The sequence below is a fragment of the Chlamydotis macqueenii genome, chromosome 2, assembly GCF_036417535.1.
Source record: "Chlamydotis macqueenii isolate bChlMac1 chromosome 2, bChlMac1.mat, whole genome shotgun sequence".
Taxonomy (NCBI): domain Eukaryota; kingdom Metazoa; phylum Chordata; class Aves; order Otidiformes; family Otididae; genus Chlamydotis; species Chlamydotis macqueenii.
In genome coordinates, this window is record NC_141557.1 from 380794 (window position 1) to 403006 (window position 22213).

A 22213-nucleotide genomic window follows, 5' to 3' on the forward strand; every position below is an offset into this window, starting at 1 on the left:
AAATCTTTTCCTAGTTCTAGACTCTGGTTCTGTTTACAAGCGTCCGTAACCACGAATTTGAGCAGATTTGTTTGCAGAAGTTGATTTCCCTCTTCTCTGTGTGTGGCAATTGCTTTTTTGGCTGCTCATACCAGCCTCTCTGAGAACTGATCAGCTGCTGGCTGACTCACTTTGGTAATGTTCTCTGTGGGCTGGTGATCTGTTTGAAATGTGTCTTGAGATAGGATCGATTCACTTACCCTAAATACCCTTCTCCTTTGGCCGTGGTCCTGCACAGGGACACCCAAGCTAGATAACGTTCTTTCATAAGCGGGTGACAAGCTGCTTTTCTCTTTATTTGCCGTGTAATGGGTTAGACTGTCTGTAATCACGGAAGGAGAGGTTTTCTCCAAGAGTTTTCTAACTTTTAGAAAATCTCAGGAGTTAGCCATGAGGTGCAGATTTCAGAGCAGCAACCCTTGCAGTGAGTGATTGTTAAATATGCAGATTATTTTGCTGTAATTACTCCTGTGTCTGTGAGCTGCTGCTCTTTGGCGTGAACTGCCCTGCCCTCGGCTTAATTTTACTGACCAAAGCCAAGCTGACCAGCATGCCATCAGCACTCCTAAGAGTTCTTATTAGTTAGGAAAATCCTCTTCTCTGTTTGCTGTTTGGGCAAGCAACGATAGCTGTTAGGAGAAAGGGGTGCCGAATCACTTTGGCTTGGCGTGAAAGAGGATTGCAGGTTCTCCCAGGCGTGTTGGGAAGGTGGGATCTGTAGCCTCCGTTCCACAGAGACTGCAGGAGTGTACTGCCCTGCCTGCCTCGGCTACCTAAGTGAATCCTGTGAAAGGAACCACTGTACCAGGTAGCCAGGGCTGGGTTAGCTGCAGCGGGAAGGCTGTGGAAGGTGCATGTTTGAGTGGATTACATAACAGATCCTTCCCCTTTCCTTCTTAATGATTTCTTCTAAAAAGTTCTGTGCAAAAAGACCTGGATTTCACATAACTTTTTTATTTTTCCCCCTGGTCTTTTGTAGAGCAAAGGTGCAAGCGCTGGAAGAGAATGGACAGAACAAGAGACATTGCTGCTACTAGAAGTAAGTCCATGAGAGCAAAACCAAAGGCTGGGAAACCAAAACATACAGGATATTACATGCTTAAAAAAAATACATGTAGATTAATACGTGTGTGTTTAAGAACGTTAGCATAAACTCAGGAACAGATCTTGCCGTGCAGAGAGGTCTTTTAACCAAAGCTACTAAACAGTATGGAATGCATATCCTTCAAGTTTCACCTGCCACTAAGATAAACACTCTGAAATTCTGATAATCTTTACAGGTTCCTGGCTGTGCCATAGCATGTTAGGGAAACGGCTGATTTTTGAAGTTTAAATTGTTAGGAAACAGTTGAGTCTCCTGCCAGTAAGAAGGGAAGCTCTTTATTTGGTGGCTCTTCAGTCCCATATGTCTGTTCGTTCCTCTTGCCGTATAGCTGCGCTTGATGTGTTCTTGACGCTTTTTCCAGAAGTCTGGAAGAAATATATATGAGATGACTCAAGTCACATTGGTACTGTAAAAATGAGGTCAAAGAACTGTTAGCACGCTAGAATCCGGTCGTTGTCTCCAGATTGCTTAATGTGGTGCTCTTTGAGCCACGTGGTAACTGTGGGTTCCCTTGGCGTTCCAGTCTGGGATGCAGCCATCACGAGGTGCACTGCAGAAGGGTGTTCTGGTCTTTTGCACTGACATCAGGGCAATGGTGTTTTTCATAGCGCTTCGTCAGTGGCCTGTAATAATTAATGTGCTGCTGCTTCTTGTAAAAAAATTTATCGTCTCCCTAGCTTGCTTTTAGAGGAACGTTTTCTCGATGTAGAAGTTGGGTGGTTAATTTTTTTCCTTGTATGGAGTTCCGAGTTCTGGTGTAAGAAGTCCCGTTTTGGTGGGGGGGTCTTGTGTTTTTACTTGCAGAGAGAGCTTAAACCAGACTGCAGTTGCGTGATTGTCTGGCTTTTTTGTCTTTACCTGTGTCAGTAACCCCACTGAAAAGATAATTTCCTAAGGAGAAGCGTGGACAGTGGATCTTCATGGTGCTTGACGGTGCTGAGCAATCCTCAGCTTCCGTGTGTGGCTTCTTTTCTCGGCTAGCCAAAGTGCCCGATCAGCAGCGTGCTTCGGTTCAGCCTCCACAGTATGGAAGTGTGTTCATCAAATAGCCAAAATTGATTCTATTTATTTATTTATTTATTTTAATGTTACGTTGTTATGCACTCTATATCTGATACTTTTCTATGTGGAAAAATTTTACTTATAGGGTGAAAACAGCGAAGATTCCTTTTATGCCATTCTTGTATGGAAAAACAAGACTAATAACTTGATATGTTGGCTTCTTTGGTTACTAGTATTAATATTTAAAATTCGTTGTTTCCTGTGCTTGTAGCTTATGCTCACACATAGCAAGTACTACTAATGAAATAATCCAGTTGACACATTCTTCTTTGTTTTAAAAAACAAACCAAAAAACCCCTAAGTCCTGACATTACAATTTTATTTAATGTAGGTTTAAATTAATAATGTTTTTGTTCTTCATTCTTCGTGGATTTAGCCTATGAATAAATCAGTGAAGAGCATATCAGTTCAAGCATAAGTAATTCAGCTCTAACAAGCCAGCTCAGTCCAATTAAATCCTCGGGGTGGCTTTGGGCAAATATATATGCAGTGAAGTTCCAAAGAATAAATGTTATATAAAATAATTAGTGTCCTTCCGCCTGTTGACTGAATGAATTGAGGGCAGGAAATACTGTTTCCCTCCCAGAGTCATCTTCCCTGCCACACTGCTGCTCCGCGTCTCCACGGAGCCCTATTCTTGCATCGTTAAGAGCGTTTTCAGCTATTTATAGTAAGGACAACTGTTGTGAGAGCCAGTTCGTGTAGCAGGAAAATAACAAGCAATGAAGGGGAATGAACAACAAACCCTGCATGGCCATGAAAGGCAGAGCTGATCCAACATGCTAGTGTGGTTAAAAATGGATGGACAGTGGCACAGAACTTGCAGCACTGAGATGGAGTTAGGGAAAGTGAAGTGAAGGTTGAACGTTGAGTAAGTATTTCCCCGTGAGTCTGACCTAGTGCACTAAGCAGCTTCCCATTTCTTTAAACACTTGGACAAGATCAGACGGAGGTCAGGAGAGCGGTTCGTAAGCGGTTAGGGACTGTTGATTCCTGCAGCATGGACCAGGCTGTCCAGTGTAATCTGTCCGTGTTCGCTCCTGAACCATATTGTTCTTTCTGTTGAGTTTTCAAAACCTTTCGTGTAGTCTAGCTCACGGTCTTCAGCAGCTCCGATGTTCTCGCTGTCCAGCTAAGCTCTGCCGGAGCACAGCACCCCCGTAGCCCGGTACTTGCCCAGCTAATCTTACACCCGGTGTTATGAGGAACGGGAAGGAGCAGGGAACCCGTGCCTTCTGAAGATACATTGGGGGTTTTTCCCTCCTCCCCACCCAATTTAAGCAGTGAGACCCAGCTGTGAGAGAGAGCAACTTAAAACTTCAGCCAGGTAAAGCTTAAATTACTTTCAGATCAAGGAGCTAAAAAGCTCCACCTGGCTCCAGGCGACTTGGTCTTTTTTCTCTCATTTGTTCAGTGCCTGTTGGACCTCTGACACTTCTGGATTTAACTCAATCTGTCGTTTTAGTTAGTCTGCTTCCACATCTTTGCAAATGCTACTCAGTTTGCATTTTCCCCACCTGACCTTCAGCGTCTGTGATGTGCCCAGGGGTCCTGTTCAGGTTGGCTGCTTCATCTTTGAAGAATTCTCAAGAGCTTTTGTTTTAGCTGCAAAAAAACACTAAAAGCTATGCTTCCAGAACTGCTGTGAAGAAAACAGTATGTTCGGAAACTCCTGGATTTTTTAAAAAATATTTTTGTGATGATGAAAAAGGCTGGTTTATGTGTAATCCTGCAGGGACATGTCTTCTGAAAGCACATCATCGTATACGTAGTAACTTGTTTTGTGGAAATGTGTCTTCCCAGCTTGGGGAACTCTTTTGCTGGCGCAGTTTCTATCTTCTGCTTGTCACTGGTGACTGCAGAAACATCCACCGTGTTAACTGTGTGCACTTGTGTGTGCTACTCAGGCACGTGGATGTGTCCTTATCACGACATCCGACAGATACAGGCCAGCTCTGAGTTCTACCTTTGCGCTACGAAAGGTTGTGTACGTGGAAGGTTAAGTCAGTCTTGCGTGCTGCCCTGAGGATTTCTGGTAGTTCTCAGCCTTGTGGGAAAGATTTCAAGTATTGAAAAGCCATTAAAAGCTGGTTTGTTCTTAAGATTCACGCTTAAATGGACGTACTGCTTAGGTGGGGAAACTGGGTTGTCAGGAGGAGTTAGCTGAGGAGGAGAATGATTTTTGTCTTCTGAAATGGGTTATACTTGCAGACAGGCGCCTTAAAGTCCAGGGGACCCGCCTGGTGGCCACAAGTCAGTCAGGACAGGTCACAGGGACCCTCCCAGCGGTCTGATAATACCTGCTTCAAATCTGTTCTTCCCGCTCTGCCAGCTGTTGCTAAAACACCTGCTCGCTTGCTGCGAAGCAGTGCAGAAGCCAGTTACAGTTCTGTGTGTGGTAGGGTAAGTGCAGTGTAAGTGAAAAACCAGCTTGGCTTCTCGACCAGCTTTGTTAAACTCAACGGAAAGTGGGATCTGCGCCTCAAACAGGAAGGTAGTTACCACCCTTGTTCAGACCCCTGGCATTAAATGTTGTTCAGAAGAGTTTTGTTATGCCTGTGAGCTGCAGATCCCATTTTCATTTTTAAGTTTAACGTATTTGGCAGAGATCTCAAGTGGCTTTTCACTTGTTCTAGGTGACTGGACCGTGACCCATCTCCATAATGTAAAAGTTAACGGTTCAGGATACTTCAGCACTTACTTTGTGCTAGCTGAATGTGTAAAGAACTAAAACAGTTTTCAGGGGAACAAAACCTCGCTTGTTGAGGGGTAATACAGTTTGGGTTTTACAGTACTAATTTGTTGTTAGTCTTTTCAAAAACTAGTGCAGGGAATGCAGCAGCTCATCGTTATTAAGTTGTTTTGTTTTTAAGACTTCTCTTAAGTAACTTTAAACGCAATCGAAATTCTGAGTTACAAAATCTTTGATTTAATCTGGAAGTTCTTACTTGATCCAGTGGCTTGTCTACATAACAATGATTTGTTAACCTGTATGTGGAGCGAAAACCAGACTGGTTAACAGCTGCTGGAGAACTGATCTCGTCTGGCTTCGTGATGCAGGATATTTTCCTTTTTTTTTTTTTTTTTTTTTCCCCTGGTATATTTGTTTGAAGTCCAGGACCTAAAACCTGGACTTCACCATGGTAGTGAGTATAATATGTGAAATAAATCCTGTTCCTGCCCTAGAGAGCTTAGTGAGTTAAGAGATAAATGAGAGAACATGAGTGCCATTAGGGGAATTAAAAGATCTGGTGAGACTTGGTAGGGTAAGCAGACTTATTTCTCTGTGAAGCTTTTCATGTGAAAACAAAATGGGGAAGCACTAAGTATGCAAATACTGTCAGTAAATCTCAAATCTTCTGATGATTCTTTTTGATCCAGTAGCAGCATAAAACTTGTGTGATGATCCCTGCAGCTTAAATTTAACTCATGTCCCAGTGAGATGCTCATATTTCTTATGCAGGATAATTTTGCTACCAGAAAAAAAAAAAAATTAAATAGTTGTCTGATCTGGATTTGTTGTTCCATCACTAAAATAACTGATGCTGAAAATCTTTTTGCATAAAGTCAAGGGTTTTTTTCCCCAGAGTAGTCTATGTGTATACAACAATTTTCATCTTCTGCAGGCTCTGGAGATGTACAAAGATGACTGGAACAAAGTCTCGGAGCACGTTGGGAGCCGAACCCAGGACGAGTGCATTCTCCATTTTCTGAGACTGCCGATCGAAGATCCGTACTTGGAGAACTCTGACGCGTCGCTGGGCCCGCTGGCTTACCAGCCCGTGCCTTTCAGCCAGTCTGGCAACCCGGTGATGAGCACCGTTGCTTTTCTGGCGTCCGTGGTGGATCCCCGGGTGGCGTCAGCCGCAGCAAAGGCTGCCTTAGGTATGGGTTTCCCTCAGCTGTTTTTTCCACCTTGTCTCTACAGTTTTGCTCTTTTCACTCTTAAAAATGACTGTTTGTAGAGTTTCTTCAGGGTGAGTCATAAGTTGTAAAAATGAATGTAATGAATTTGAAACTACTGAAATGAAACTGCCAATTTACAGATGAGTCAGAATAGCTCTGAAAGGCCCCTGAGCGCCTAAAGACGGCTCACGTTCCCCGTCCGTGCTCCCTGCCAGTGTCTGTGAGCACCGTGTAGTGGCTGGGAGCCGTGAGCGCTGTCATTAGTTTAGCTGAGAGTAAATGCTAAACTTAGTTTTCCTGTTTTACTTGTGTGAAATTATCTGCCATAGTTATATGTGTCCTCTAAGAAACCTACTTAAATAGTTCCTTTCACTTTTTTCCATATTTTTTTGCACAAAAAATACAGTTTTACATAATTGGGAAGAGATTCTTTCCTCCCACATTTGAGAGAGAAATTAACTGCCACTGTGAAAAGAAGGAACTTGCTTATTTGAGAATCCACTTTCTCACAAGATTTACCTGTGCATTGATTGGAGAAAATCCTAACTTCTAATTTGCCATAAACCCCTCACAATATAACATTTTCTGTGTCATTTATAACAGAGGAATTTTCCCGAGTCAGAGAGGAGGTACCGCTGGAGCTTGTTGAAGCTCACGTAAAGAAAGTGCAGGAGGCCGCGAGAGCCTCTGGGAAGGTGGATCCAACATACGGACTAGAGAGCAGCTGCATCGCCGGAACAGGTCCAGAGGAGCCGGAGAAAGTCGGTAGGCTGTCCATCAAAATGCAGAGATTTCTGCAAATGGGGTTCTTCAGGCGTTTTCTTCTGACTCGTAATGAACTGTGAGTTCACCTCCAGTACAAGATGGGAGTCGTGGGTAGGGAGAGTGCGACAGGTCACTCCACTTCTGCTTGCTGCAGTTGTTAACTCTTCACGCTGAATTAATGAACTTCGGACCAGCTGTAGTTTTGAAAATTGTTTTCCTGCTCTACGTGGAAATGCTGTTGCTTGGGATGCGTAGAGTTGAGTGGGCAAAAATACCAGAGCAGACCATTTCATGCCAATTCTGTGGGTGTGAGAGGGTGCTGCCTTTCTGGCGCTGTAGTTACGATAAAGCAGACTGAGTTTTACTGGCTCTTCGTGCTGTGGCTGAATCTGTAACGTGACGTCACACATTTGGTAACCAGCTTTAGTGCGAGTCTTGTACTCTGAGCACATTGCTGGCCGTGGTGGGAGCAAGGAGGAACTTTTTGTTAAATGGTGGGCTGGTACATGATAGCGCCACAGTTCTTGGCTCTAGCTGTTGTACGTTACGCTGCCCTACTAACGAGCCCGGTGTCGGTTGAGCCGTTTTCTGTAGTGTTCAGCAGGTACTCTGGTATGAAGTTCATTAGCTGAAACTTTGATGGGTGCAAATTATTTATTCATTACTGTGGAGGGTGAAAGCCTTGTGGCAGCTCCCTGTAAACTGAAACCACTTTGTGTAACCCTTTAACTGTGTTTTGGCTCCCCTACCACAGTAAAATGAGTAGACACACACAGAGATTGCTAGGCACCTTCTGACTTTGTCAAAGACTTTCTCCTCCTGAGTTTGGTACAGATCTACTGAGTTGTCTGTACATATTTGGTTTTCTCTACAAGGTTGCTGGCTGCTGCCTTTTCATTTTAGTGAATTCAGTGGCTGGATGTTTAAAGGCACGTATAGCTTTGGGTAAAACTGAACAGAACGTAATCCAGATCGACTGGAAAGTTAGAGCTGAGCTGTGCTTGTGCGTCTCATAGTTGACCTGCTGTCACCCCGTTTGGAGACGTGAGCGAGGTGCCAGATTGTGTGATGGGATCGCAGGGGATCTGCGTGTCCCAGTGCCGTTCGGTCATCAGCTGCCTGTCACACAAGTGAAGACGCATGTCTGCTATTTGTGGTACTTAATGTCCATTGTAAAACTACACTTTAAAATGAGATTTTAAAGTACCACTTACCTCGTTAAGATGTTTTTTTAAATAGAAAGTAAGTTAACAGACCACTCGGTCCTTCTGTTGCGTTTTTCAGCTCTGCACTGGGTGGGATAGACTTGCCGTGCAGCAGCTCGGCGCTTTGGGAGGATGTGGAGTGTACGCTGCCAGGGGAACACTAGTGTCTGGAATATCTGCTGCTGCCTCTTCTGCAGTGCTCTGCACAAAACTGACAGCGAGCATCGAGGCTCTGTTGATAAGCTCAGCTTAAGTTAAATTCTTCTTACTGGGACTTTGTTTCCCTTTTCCATGTTCTCCAAGTACGGGCTTCGCTGTAATGTGTTAATGATCTCGGTAACGTGTGCTGCTTTGAGTCTTTAGTCCTGCAGTGCAGCTGTGGAAGTTCACCGTTGCCACATCACTGGTGATGTTGGCGGTCTGTAGGTTAACCCTTTCTCCAGGACCATTTGCACACAAGTTGCAAATAGAGATTTTGAAGTGCTTGTCACTTAATATTGGGGAGCAGATGACCATAACGTGATTATTTCTGAATGAGCCGTGTGGTGAGTTCCAGAAGTAATGCTGTCCCGTTGCAGTTAATGCGATTTGTGTTGGGCTGTGACTAATGGAATAAATTAGGACAACAGCAGATGGTTCTCCCTGGGGGAGCTGCTCGCCAAGAGTGAACTGGGTCACGCAACAATCTGCGGTGCCTTCCACCTCCGGAACAGCTTTGGGCTGGCGGGCTCGGGGGAATCCGTGGCTCGCGCTGGCAGAGGCGCGTTCAGTACGCTGGAGCAGAGCGTGATGTGCAGCTGCGCTTTGGCATGGCTAGGCTTGAAGTTTTATATTTAAACGTCACTATGGAGAACTCAAAATATCTATGTAGGGTTCTATACTGTAATTAAAGTTCATCAGTTGTTGTATTTTAGAAATAAAATTGTATCATAGCTCCATAATGATTTAAAAACTCTTGATGTTGGTGAATTATAGGCAATGTGGAATGCGAAAGGGGAAATAGGACGCAAAGAGATTGCAGGAGCTTACCTTGATATCCAGGAATCTCCTCTTGCAAGTCTTCATTGGTAGTTTTTCCATTGGTTCTTTTTGAATGAATACAGTAAGGCCTCAGCAGAGCTGAGAGGCGACTCGAGGGGTTCAGAAACTGGTGAGCATAGCAGACACTGTCTTTTGATCTCCAAGGTAGTGCCCCACCGCAGGTTAGAGTACGGTGGGTGAGGATGTTCTGCATCTGTCTTAGTAAAAATGAACTGAGGAGAGCAAACAAGGGATCCCGGTCTTTAGGCTGGCAGTTTAGCTCCAGAAAAGGGAAATACTCGGTAGCCTGTGGTACTCAGTAGTTTCAATTAAGTCTTCACTGAGTATGTGCGCTTCCTTAACGGCTTTCCAAGGGTGATTAACTAATCTGACTGCACGTGTGTGCACTGAACGAGGCACGAGGCATCTCTAAAGTGCCTGTGTTGGAGGCAGTTATTGTGCTTTTTCGGTCTCGTTCTAACAAGTATTTCAGTGAAACTGTTTCCCCTGGCACAGGTGTGAGGGTGCTTCAAGCTGTAGCTCATCCGAGACAGTAAACACGGGGGGAATGGCGGCCTGATGTACTGGCTCTGCTGCAATAGTAAGCGACTTAAATGGGTGATTAAATTTCACATTTTATGGGTGATTTTGTGTCATTCTCAAGTACACATATGAGAGAACTGCACACAAGAATACCTACACAGAAGTTACTTCCCTTCACTTTCGGCAGGAAGATTTCTCTTGTGGTCTCCAGGGTGTGCTTGGACTCTGCAATAATGCAAGCGTTGCTCAAACGAACAGGCTCCGAGCACTTCACTCTGCGTGGATCCCGGTGCCTGCGAGCTCCTTCTGCGCCGCTGGGGGACTGAGCCCATCAATCCTCCCGTCACGGACTCGCACCGCTCGCACGGACGCTGCAGCAGCTTTCTGTGAGCTCCCCAGCCGTCTCCATGGGAGCCCATCTACGAGCTGCGTGAAGCAGAAGCAGAGGAAGCTCTGGTGGCTGTGGCGCCCTGACTTACTGTGCAAAACGTAAATTACGATTTGGATAATAGCATAATTACCATATTCAGACTCAGGATTTTTCCATAGCTGTAGTATTTTTTCCTCTCAATTAAATATAAACATTCGAGCCTGACTTTTGAGGAGTTGTGTGTGTTGCCTTAGTGAGAACAAAGGAGACTAGGGTGTCTTGAGGGCATCCTTAAACTATTTGCTGAGCTGAAGCTCACGCTAGCGATTCTCTGCATTTGTATGTGGATTTTGCTGATCGTTCTTCCAATGACAGCAGAGGTTACGTATCTGCTTATGCTGCAAGGGTTTGTTTGCTGGCGATGCGGTAAATTCTTACTGTGAAAATATTTTAGAGTTTTACTCATTGACCTAAAGTTAATTTGCCTTCTCTGTGAAGTCACTGGGCTTCATCAGAAGTCAGTTCTAAGTTCTCCATGTATTAGGAAAGGAGGCTCTGTGTTCTCGGAGATAATACACAAACAGAACAAGCTTCCGTGGAGACAGAAAATATTTGCTGCCTTAGACATGAAGCGGGGCATGGAGAGGCGATGTTTCCTGCTCTGCAGGTTGTTTCTCCCTCTTGAGACATGTCCTGGGGTGTCTCACAACCATCTGCCTCTTGCTGATTAATAAATACTGTTAATTTGGTTCCCCGCGGCCTGCAAGGTGTAGTAGCAAGCCTGCTGAAGAGGGTTGAAGAGCATCCTTGGCGCCCTGTAAAGGCTCTTTCTCGTTAAAGCTCAGTCGTCCCCTTTTGTAACGGGGACGTGTATCTGCAGCCAATCAATTCCCGATTGCGTTGGCGCTGCAGTACGGTCAATGTTTTCATTAACCTCGTTGGATCATACAGAAACATCAGTATGGTTACGTTCCTGTTCAGCTGAAAGGCAGGAGTAATTTCTGTCATTCTTGGGCAGAGTCAGAAATGTTTTGGGTTTTTTCCAATCCTTTCATATTTGAATTAGAGATCAATTTTTACGGCATTCTTAAGCGTTGTGAGGTGCTTTCAGCAGCCTGTAATTTAGGAGCAAAAACCTGCTTCAACCTAGGTAACCTCCAAACGAGTAATTGATAGCTTTCCTTTTTTTTCCGTATACACGTGGCATTTCAGCACGGTCCGCTTGATGTGCACAAGCGCAGAGTGGCTGACGCTGGTGGGAGCTGCGGAGGCATGGCGCTGTCGCTGCGAGTAAGGGCTTAGTGCCTAACACAAGACAACAGTTTTCAAAAACCATGGGCTACAACCTGCCTAGAGATGTCATCCTCACTTTACAGTAACGTTCGTAACTACAGCCAGGACCAGAAAACCGGAGTTAAATCAAGATGTTCCTAGTAACCTCGCTGCCGCCCGTGCATACCGTGTGACTCTGCAGCGGGATGTGTCCGTGTGTAATGGAAAGGAACGCTTTGTTTTGGGAAGTGTCCCTCAAATGTGTTGTGAAGCAAGGGGGAGTCTGAGGGCAGTTTACTCTTCCTCACTGTGAGATGCTGTGTGTGCTTTTTTTGCCTTTGAGACAAATTTTTCTAGAGCGTGTGGGGAAAGGAGTTCATCTTTCTGGGATGTCCTGTTTGCCTTGGAACCTCCTCGGTGGTGCTAAACAGCTCTTACAGTGGTCTGTAGAGTGGTCTACAGATTTGCCCGGAGCAGTTTGGGTGCGCCATCCCTGGAAGCGTTCAGGGCCAGGCTGGACAGGGCTCTGAATGACCTTGTCTGGTGGAAGGTGTCCCTACCAGTGGTAGGGGGCTTGGACTGGATGATCATAGAATCATTAAGGCTGGAAAAGATCTTCAAGATCATCTAGTCCAACCATCAGCCTAACACCACCATGCCTACTAAACCATGTCCTGCAGTGCCTCATCTACGCGTTCTTTGAACACCTCCGGGGATGGTGACTGCACCACTGCCCTGGCAGCCTGTTCCAGTGCCTGACCGCTGTGTCAGTGAAGAAATTTTTCCTGATATCCAACCTAAACCTCCCCTGACAAAACTTGAGGCCATTTCATCTCATCCTATCACAAGTTATTTGGGAGAAGAGACCAACACCCACCTCTCTGCACCCTCCTTTCAGGCAGTTGTACAGGGCCATGAGGTTTCCCCTCAGCCTCCTCTTCTCCAGGCTGGACAACCCCAGCTCCCCCAGCCGGTGCGCACAGCACTGGTGCTCCAGACCCCTCACCGGCTTCATTGCCCTTCTTGATCTTTAAATGTTGCTTCCAACCCAAACCTTTCTATGATTCTATGAAATAAAAGAGGAATAAAACCCACCCCAGTACTTTCAGAGAATTTGTAGCAAATGCATTGAATCGATGATAACGCTTGATGTGTGGCACATTGTCAGCCAACACAAACTCATCCTGCGCTTGTGCCTTCAGCTGCCGCAGCACCTCACGTGTTGCTGGACGCTGCTTTTCTGAAAGACTTTGCCTGAAGATGGGAAACCTTGAAACGCATTGTAAGCAGAAGACAAACCCCACCACATTCAAAATTGAGTTTAGAGTGGAGAGGGAGTTCAGCCTTACCTAAAAGGCACAAGAACAAACTGATTTTTGAGTGGAGCAGAAAAGCGTGTCCCTTATAGGGCTTCATTTTGTGGTGTTCGTAGCAGCAGCTGACGTGGTTCTGGCCTTACGGCTTTCTCTCAAATGGAATTCGGAACGCAGAGCAAGGAGCTTTGTCACCTGGGAAGGTTGTGTTCCTGAGCAATTGTAAGACATGAACTTTCTAGGGAATTTTTCCCCCTCCGTCACAGCATAAGTGCGAAGCTGCCGGTTTCTGTGGGAACTCCTTTAGACTAGTAGTCTTCAGCAGATGAGGCAGTAACCCCATGGTCAAGATGCTCGCTGCTGGTGTGGGGTGCCGAGACCAGAGTCTCTGCTCAGCCTGGTGCTGGACTGGAGAACCTCAGCTCCAGGTTCTTGTCTTCCAGAAGACAAAAATTTATCAGGTCATAAGTTTGAAGAGACCACAGCCTCCTTGTTTTTCTTAAAATTGTCCACAAACTAGAGCTTTTCTGACCTGCTTCACTCTGACTTGGGAGTTTTGTAGGAAGCAGCACTTTGGAATTGCTCCACTTCTCCCTGTGGTTAAGTTTTGGGTTGTTTGTACAAAATTAGAGACTCTTTTCCTTCAATTACACCATATCCCAGCACTAGGAGTCTTGAAGGTCTTGGCGTTTGGGTTAAACCACACCAGAATGAAAATGTGTGTGTTCCTGTGCCGTATTTTCCTAGTTTGAGCTCATGGTCTTCCACTCGACCAACCCAGCCACGCTTGGAGTGTTCTGCGCTTTGTCCCTCTACTGCTTGGGGTTCGGTTTTGGTTTTTTTTTTTTGTTTGGTTTGGTTTGGTTTTGGTGTTGGTTTTTCTGTGTGTGTGTGTTTTTTTGCTAAAAGAGAGAAGAAAGTTTTCTTTGTAAAGCTTTCTCTTCCGTTTACCAGGAGGGATGACACTTTTAAGCCCAATTTGGAGCTCTGCTTCTCAACTTGAAGTAGCTGTCTGAACAAAATTTAATCTAGATTTTCCCTGCGACGTTAAGTCACTAAATCCCAACTCTGAGATATGACTTCTGAGGAGGTGTGTCCCCAGTCTCCATAAATTGACTTACGGTGGCAGATGCTTCAGATAAGTAGGTTTGTCATCTTAAAATAAGGAAAGAGGAAAACTTATCTTTCCATCAGACTTTTTCATATGTTTTTCTTGTATATGGAAGGGACTTTGGTAAAAACTTCCATAGAGAGCTGTCGCTATTAAAACAAAACGTTGTGTACATCTTGCTTCAGTGCAGCACACAGGCGTTACCAGTGTAACGAGGATTACAGCAAATGAGCACCCAACACCAGCTAATGTCTTCAGAAGCTTAGGGATGGATCAGGGCTTTTCACCGAGAGGTTTATGTCGGTATGGCAGCGTGTGTTGGAGTCCATGATCTGAATAAGCTCCTCCTTTAGTGCCCTGTAGGTTAAATTCTACTAGAATTTCTCTTCTTGCAGGTCTCCTAGACAAGGAGAACAGGATTGTGCTGACACTTCCCTCTTGTCTGTTCTTGCGGAACAGCTGGGTGCTGCAAATAAATCGGGATGTGTTGGACATTTAAACAATCACTGTGCAAAGTATCAGGAGGTAGTAGTACATTATTCTGAGTCCTTCATGGTATTCTCCATCAATGTGCTTGTTGTTATCCTCTTATCTCAGAGGCCTGCTGTCATTAGTAGGAGCATTTTAAATAAATGCTTCGTAAAGGAGTAACTTAATGAACGAACCAAGGGTTAGCACCAGGAGGTGTATCCCACGCACAGGAATTTACTGACTGCTGTTAAAACACTCATGTCTCTCGTGAGGTGTGAGCAATGGTAACACGTGGCTTTTACATTTTTTTAATTTTTTTTTTTTTCCCTTTCTCCTTTTGATCTCGCGTGTATAGCAGTTAGGCTGTTACCTAGTCTTCTGTTGCAGATGCTGAAGCTGGGATGGTAACTCGTCCGCTGCTACTCAGAAAGCCACCTACAAAGCAAGGGCGCCTGGCTGTGTTTTGGCAGAGCTCCTCAGATCTCTCAGTAATGACTGTTTGAATGGCACACGGACAGTAAATTAGAGATTACGAGCTTGACTTGCTCAGTCTAGTCAGCCAAAAACCAAACAGAATGGGCCATGGCAGGAAGCACATAGCTGTGACTTGAAGCAAAGGGTTTTCATGCCTGGTGGTAAAGGCTCTGAAGGTGCCTGTGGTCAAGGTCAGGTTTTTGTGGGTGTCTGGCAGACCTGTTTTGGGTTCTGAGTACGAACACGGGAGAGGCAGCAGGTGCTGTCCAGACCCACGCGTCCATGGCAGTGAGAACCTGCCAAGACTCCAAATAGTTCGTATTATATGCTTGTAGCTTCTTACGAGTGTTTCCTAAATGACTTGTTCTCTTCTGTTTTGACCTCTGAGGAGAGGAAGACTGCTTTGGTCAGACAGCAGATGGAGGTTTCCAACCGATTCAGAACTGGAGGCTGTAGGTGAGCTGGCTCTGCTCTTTGTAGAGGTTTCCTCCTGAGCACGTGCTTGGCGCACTTCTCTTTTTCCATAAATCAGGACTTCGTTACTCCAGTATGGGAGCCTCAGCTTGGAGCCAGACTTGGCAGAGGCTGCCTCCTCTGAATCATCTGAAGATCCAGGTCATGGTGTGAGGCTGAGGCTCCATCTCCCGGAGCAGTCTAGGAAATTGTTACTGCCCAGTGGTTTTATGGAGAGCCCTGCACATCTTACATCTGTCAGCAGTGCCTGAAGATGCTGGGGAGAAGGAGGAGCTCGCCCAGTGCTGTTAGCTTCTTCAGTCTGGGCTGGGAGTTGCGCGGGCAGTCCTGTGACAACATTGTCAGGAGGTGTGTTCATTCAGCCCCAGCTCTGTTTCTTGTTTGTTTGGATGGCTCTATTTTGGATGCAGAGGAAACTCGGTGCTTTCAGCTGGTAATTCTTGTCCTTTTCTTGCTCTGTATCTAACCAACAACCAACTCCTGTGCTCAAACATGGTTTCATATCTTGTTTAGCACCTAACTAGGCAGCTGCAGTTGGGCTCTTGAGGAGCTGCAATACAATTTTTCCAGTGAGAAGACGAAGCAAGTGTTAGGGTTTAACTTGGATCATTTCATTTTCGCTTGTCAGTACAAACCCACAAGTATTGGTATCGTGACAGCTGAGGAAGAAGCAAGAGAACAAGCGATAAAGATGTGAGTGAGAGTGCTGTCCAGGACCATCTACCATAGCACTAAATCTTTTGGGCCAGTTTCTTTGATCTAAGCTTCATTCTCCAGTTTGGACTCAAATCTATGATCTGAATGTATTTCTGAGGCCTTGGATACAATTTCAGAGTGCTTTTGGGAGAAATGTGTTTGGAAGAACTGTGCAAAGAGGCATGCAGGACTGGAGAACCATTTGATCGTCATGTTTTTGTGGAGCAGCAGGTACGCGGGGTGTGAAATGAGGTTCTGCTGTGCAGGGCTCCGCATCAAAGCAGTGCGGGGGATAACTGGTCACCGCCTTCAGCTCCGCTGGTTTTGGGGCCAGAAATAAGAAGAGATCTCAGTGTTTAACAACAGTGGTAGCGCTTTAGTAAATTTGGTAGTGCTTAATGTCACTCTGGTGTTGAATGATTATTTGGAAGTGCGCTTTGGAGAATTCTGGTACTTGCAGCACCTGCAAAATGGAATTTCAGTCTCTGGCTGATCCGTGACACGTGGCGATGCCTCTGGATGGACCTTTCATGGAAAGCAGCTCAGGGGATCCTGTGCTAAGGAGGAACTACAGGTCTGGCAGCACCGTGATTGAGGTTAATCACCTCACTGACACCCAGCTACAGAGTCAAATGGGCTGTATTGGGGAAAAAATACTTTATAATACTGCGACTCACCACTGTGCTTTATGTGGCTAGAACTGGTAGATCGGGTGGTTTCTGTCTACCAGGGCATAGATAATTTAATGGTTTCTCCTGCTTGTTGCACTGAAAAGAAAAACCAATTAAACTTAAATTTGCAAGTAAACTTGATTTATTTTTTTTTTTTAAACTAAAATTAGTGTAATGAGCTTTTGGTCTTCCAGGAGTTTGTGTTGTGTGGCTTTCTGTAAACTACTGTCAGTGGAGAATAAAAACTTTGGTTAACTGCGAAATAAATATTGAGTGTGATAAATTGACGTTACGGCAATTCTAAGTACTTTATGTATTTGTTTCCTCAGATGGAGCTGAAGAAGAAAAAATGGAAACCGAGACAGATGGGCAGCAGTCTGAGAAGGTAGGGTTGGCTCAGTGTAACTGGTTCTGAAGAGACACTTCCGACACTTCCGAACCTGAATTATTCCGTTCTGAAATGCTGCGTCAGAAAGGCAGACGGTAGAGTGCTGGTCAGTGTGTGTGTCCACAGGGAGCAGTTTTCGGTCTCCGAAGTGCTTAATTTCCTTACGGGTAATTTAGTCTCCAGTCACATAGAGACGTTTCTTTTGCTGGGCAAACAACAGGAGTGAGGTGTTGGTGTGTCGCTTTCTCGTCCTCAGAAACAAAGGTTGGGACTGGGAGGATGTGTAAAACGGGCGCTATCAAACTCGTTATAGAGACTTAAGCAGCAGCAGGACGTTGGTGTGCCATGGTTCATGACTAAAGCGGGCATCACTTGGAAGCCTTGCCCTAGGAAAGTGTGTCCTGTGACACATTGCCTTCCCAAGGCTGAATACAGCTTTCAGCTCTGACGAGATCAGGGCTTTCCAGGAAACAGGGGAGCTGTGTGGAGCTGAACGGAGAATCTGAGTGAAGCTATTGCCCCAGCTGCGTCGCAGCTCTCCGGTGGCAATGCGAGTTACGTATCTGTTCGGTCTGCACAGTCACCTGCAGCTTAGTGGGCGGTGAGATCTGGCTGATGGAAGGAAGGGGCCCGTAGCTGAGCTGCTCGATACAACTCCTCATTGCAAGGTGTCTGGGCTAACTCTTGCTTATAGGGGTGAGTACTGTGTACTTTTGATGCCAGGTGTGATGCATCCTGCCCATAAAGAATCAGATATTTAGAAATTAATTCATTCAACCTGTTGATAGTGCCTACAAGAAAGCAGTGGTTTGGTTTTGGTCATTTTTTAATGACCCCATGTCTACAAACACGTAATGGCACTGGCTGTGGTGCACTGTTCTGTAGATCAGAATAAGTGAGAAACAGATCGATTTGGAGTATTTTCAAGGGGAAAATGATGCTTCCAGTCTTAAGCACAAAGCTGCTGCAGATTTCGTTAACACTAAGTTAAGGCACCTAGATTGTAACAAGAAATATTTTTATTTTACTTCCATCTTGCAAATGTTGCTTTCTTGCACCAACTCCTGGACGGAAGCACCCTCCTGTAACATGTAATTCAGTTGTAGCGTTTGGTGCCACAGGATGCTGTTGGGACCGTGAGCTCTGCTGAATTTGGAGCTGTGCGGGTAGGTGAATGCTGTATAAATTGATGACGTGGCAGATGCCAGGAAGGACGTAAAACGTATGCACAAACTACTGGAATAAATGGCGGCAGCACGACACGAGGGCAGAATGTGTTACATTTTCTTACTTAGTACAGGATTTCTTGTACCTTCGGATGAAATTTGGCCTGAGTTACTGAATCTGATAGACCTCCATCCAGCGTAGCAGTGACTTTGTTTACTGAGATTTCAGATACGATTGTCAAAACGGGCTTAAGTGTAGCAGTCAACCTGTAAAATTTAATCTCTTCCTTTATGGTAGTGGATTAATTTGAAAGCTGTAAACCAAGTTAACAGTGAATGTGTGCTATAGCCCTCGCTCTTCAAACAATCTTTCATCCCATTTAGGTTGAAAACAAAGTGGAGGGTGAAATTGAGGAAGGCGATAAAGTACAAGAAGGAGAAAATGAGAGAAATCCAGAAAAAGAGCAAGACAGCGAGGTGACTGCAGACGCCAAGCCAGGTAACGGTTCCCAGCTGTTCCTCTCGCTGTGCTAGCTTTAATAGCCTTCCCCCAAAGTGCCTGGAACAGACTATAAACTCATCTGTGGCAGAAATATTTGCTCTTGCACATCAGGCTGCTTCATGGTTCAGTAGTAAATATTCCAGTTTAATTTCCCTGCAAAGCTTAGGCACTAAATTCTTTCTTGAACTCATTTTAGACCTCAGCTGAGCTTTCTTTCACTGTGCCTGGTGACTGAGTGAAGAAATTGCAGTAGCAAAGCGCGTGTAGGTCATACAAATTATTTTCCTTTGCCTGCATAGCACACCACTTGATCATTTTTGCTGCAAAGAAATGGAACTGCTCACTTCTACCCTTGTAAGTTGATGTTGGCTCAGTTTCCCTGTGAAGTGAGGCAGAGCCTTTATTTTGACAGGCTAAGGAGTACTGGATTTTTTTTCTACATAAGACATTATTCTTATTTATTTTTAGCATGTTCCCTTTTTACCACATGGATATATTGCTTTTTCCTGAAACTTACATTCAGCACCAGGTAGAACAAGACATGTTTGGATTTACGTACAAGAGTAGATAGCAAATTGAGTTGATGGGGAAATAACAGCTGAAATTGTTCTGAGCAGAGCAAGCTGATGGCAGAAAATGAATTAACAGGATGAAAACAAAAAACATTTCAAGTTATACTGCTGGTTGGATCAGATCCTCTTAGAACAGAATTGTTCCCCTGTCAGCGTTTGGGCAGGTAGCAGCACTGTAACGTAGGGAGGTGACGGTGTGTAGGTGAATTAACGCGTTCGACTAGCAGCAGCGTGTGTAGCGCAGTTCCTCTCCTGACACGATACCGTTAACAAGGGGGGAATGCGCGTCACCGACTTGGTGGTTAATCTCTTCCAGAAGAAAAGGAGGCAGAAGAGAACAAGGAGAACGTTGATGCAAGCAAAGACAAAGAAAACGAGGCTGGGAAGAAGAAAGTGGAACACGAAATCTCAGAAGGAAACGTAGCGACAGCTGCAGCTGCTGCCCTTGCCTCAGCTGCCACCAAAGCGAAGGTTTGTTTTGTGCAAATACCATTGGCTTGGTTTCCAGTTCACATCAGAGCTCTTCGTAAAATGGTCCTTTGTTCCAGGACTCGGCAGTTTCATGTTCTGCTCTCTAATACCTTGAAGGAGCACAAGTGCCTTCTTCAGTTTCTTCTGCTTGAACTCCTCAGTGAAACTGTACAATTTTAACTTAGGCAGCTACTGGTATGATTATGAAGTTGATTAACATCCCTAAGAAATAGCCCCAAAATGTGCTTGTCATTTTAGGGAAGAGGTTTCTCTGCTTGATAGTCTGCCTGTGATGCTGAGGACATAGGTCTGGGTGATAAAACTCTGACGTTGCCTTTTTTTGCTGTGCCACCAGCTGTTCCGTGGACTTCACACAAGCATTCTGTGCTTGGGCTCTTTGTAAAAACAACGTGATGTTCAATTCCAGCGTTACAATTTTTTTATAGACAACTGATGATTTTTGTGTTAAGAGATACCGTGTATCTGCTAAAATCTCGTTCTTGTCTTCCTGTCGTGAAACTCCTGTTTGTTTGTCTGCAGTCTCTTAATGAGCTGTGGTTTGAATCACTGTCCTAGTAGCTTTTCTTTACCCTATTATTACTAATTGCATGTTGTCTTTGATTTTCTTTTTGCAGGAACCAGACTGCCTTTGCCTCTTTCAGAATATCTTTTTCAAAATTGGTTTTCTCTTTACTTTTTTTTTTTCCCCTTATGATTCAAACTGTAGTTTGGGTTTCTTAATGGCTCTTGGATTCAGTGCCATGCTGCATGTCCCTTACTTCATAGATACCAGAAGCAAAGCATGGATGGTGTTTATTTCCTGATAGATTTCCAGGAGATAATAGTGGATGTAATGAGGTGTTGCGTGTGTCGTACTGACTTTTCCAGTGTGATTTTTAACTCTTAAAACTTCAGCTTTAGACTTTTTTTTCCCAACTGCATTGCAGATATTGGGGATAGTGTGGTGATAGGTGTTGTCATGATCATCCAGCCCCTCCTTGATGAACCCATGAGATCTGAAGACGTTTTTAGTTATTACATTTCAAGCCAGGTTCTAAAATCACAAGTGGCATGAATTCAGCGTTGCTTAGCATCAGAGCTAGGCACCCTCGCTACGTGGAATCCCACTTTGCAGGCAAACTTCAGGTTCACAGTTTCAGTGACATGCGGAGTCCTGCCTGCCTTCCTTGTGCACCCCTCTGCCTGTCTGCGTCTGAGCCTGTGGTGCTCCGAGCTCTTTTTCTGAGAGTAACTTAATCTCAGTCCATCAGACTTACAGATATTTCCAACCAAGTTGGAAAAAACCCTGCATATATCTAAGGAGGCATGAAATTTAATCTCTGTTTTGTGGAAGGCTACTTGGTCCACATAAAGATGATCTCCTACTTTCCTCCTTTGGTGATAACGAGTGCTGGAGGGAGAAGGGCTTGGCTAATGGCACTTTTCATTATGGTAATAATAAAACTCTAGAAGAATTTTAGCTTTATATTACAGGAAATAATATATTGTAATTAGGATGTTCACACTTCGGAGTAGAATTCAGGTTCAACAGGGATTTCTCTTTCCACTTGCACTTAAAAACCCGGACAATATTCAGGCTGTCAGTGAGCTGTGTCTTGTCTGAGAGAGAAATTCAGTTCTTCCTAATAAACTCCAGACCTGCAAAGAGCTGGTACAAAGTTGTTTTCCTTACGATTTTATCAGAGGAGTATTGCAGTTGACTTCTAAGGAGAAACAGGGGTTAAAGGCAGGCACTTGAAGTAGTTTTTGGTGTTTTTCTCTTTTGGGATAAGTGGCTTCACGAGTAAGTTGTCCTACTTGAGAAATGGTGTCCATTGAATGTGGACATTTAGAGGCGAGACGCTATAGTACTACATACAGAGCAACAATTTTAAATCTGGTTTTACAGCTTATGGCTTCTGTACAAACAATCTTAGAATTAAAATTCCTTTTCCATATTTTCTTGTCAAATTCCTAAACCAATGCAAGCTTTTTTTTTTTTTTTTTCCCTTTCTGTGCGTAAGTAGCACCTGATAGGAAATGTCCTCTCTGCTGCAGATTGCCGTTAGCTTTTGTCCAGTTGTGGCTGAGCTGCAGAGCTGCTGCTGTAGCGCTGGACCCATCCCGTACGCTGCCCAAATCGACTGTTCTGGTCGTAATTTCACCTCCTGCGTAACGCTGATCCCGTGACTTCCCTGAATTTCTGTTTCGGGGTAGTTGTGATTGAATACATCTTTTCTAGGGGGCACTGATACCAAAACCGCCAGTGATGCGAAACCTCCTGTAATTGTCCCTAAGTTTTGCCGTGGGTGGTAAACTTCACTGTCAGCTTTATTTGTGGTGATACGATTCACCCGCAAACCGTTCTGCCGTTGCAGCGCTTGCCTTTGGCTGCTGAATTGAAAAGTCTGCGGTTATCAACCACTTTTTTTGTGTGGTATTTAAAAATGAATTCAGGAATAGAAAGGACTCTGCTGAAGTCGTATTTCTTTTTGCAGGCAGCTCCATCCCGTCTTTTGTTTATGGGCAAATCGAATTGTCTTTAATTGGTTCCTTTTTGCTGCTGTTCTAAAAACTCACTGTAGGACCTTTTTCATATCATGCTTGAATGTGTGCA

General features: G+C 44.7%; 1 protein-coding gene across 1 annotated transcript in view; it reads left to right on the top strand.

Moving 5' to 3' along the window:
• Window positions 1-22213, top strand: part of SMARCC1 (SWI/SNF related BAF chromatin remodeling complex subunit C1) — an 85140-nt gene that overhangs the window by 39588 nt on the left and 23339 nt on the right. Inside the window, exons 19-24 of the mRNA XM_086741629.1 lie at window positions 1019-1078; window positions 5833-6091; window positions 6716-6877; window positions 16827-16882; window positions 18436-18550; window positions 19442-19596. Of these exons, the coding sequence (XP_086597755.1) occupies window positions 1019-1078; window positions 5833-6091; window positions 6716-6877; window positions 16827-16882; window positions 18436-18550; window positions 19442-19596 (807 nt within the window). The remainder of the gene's footprint in view (window positions 1-1018; window positions 1079-5832; window positions 6092-6715; window positions 6878-16826; window positions 16883-18435; window positions 18551-19441; window positions 19597-22213) is intronic.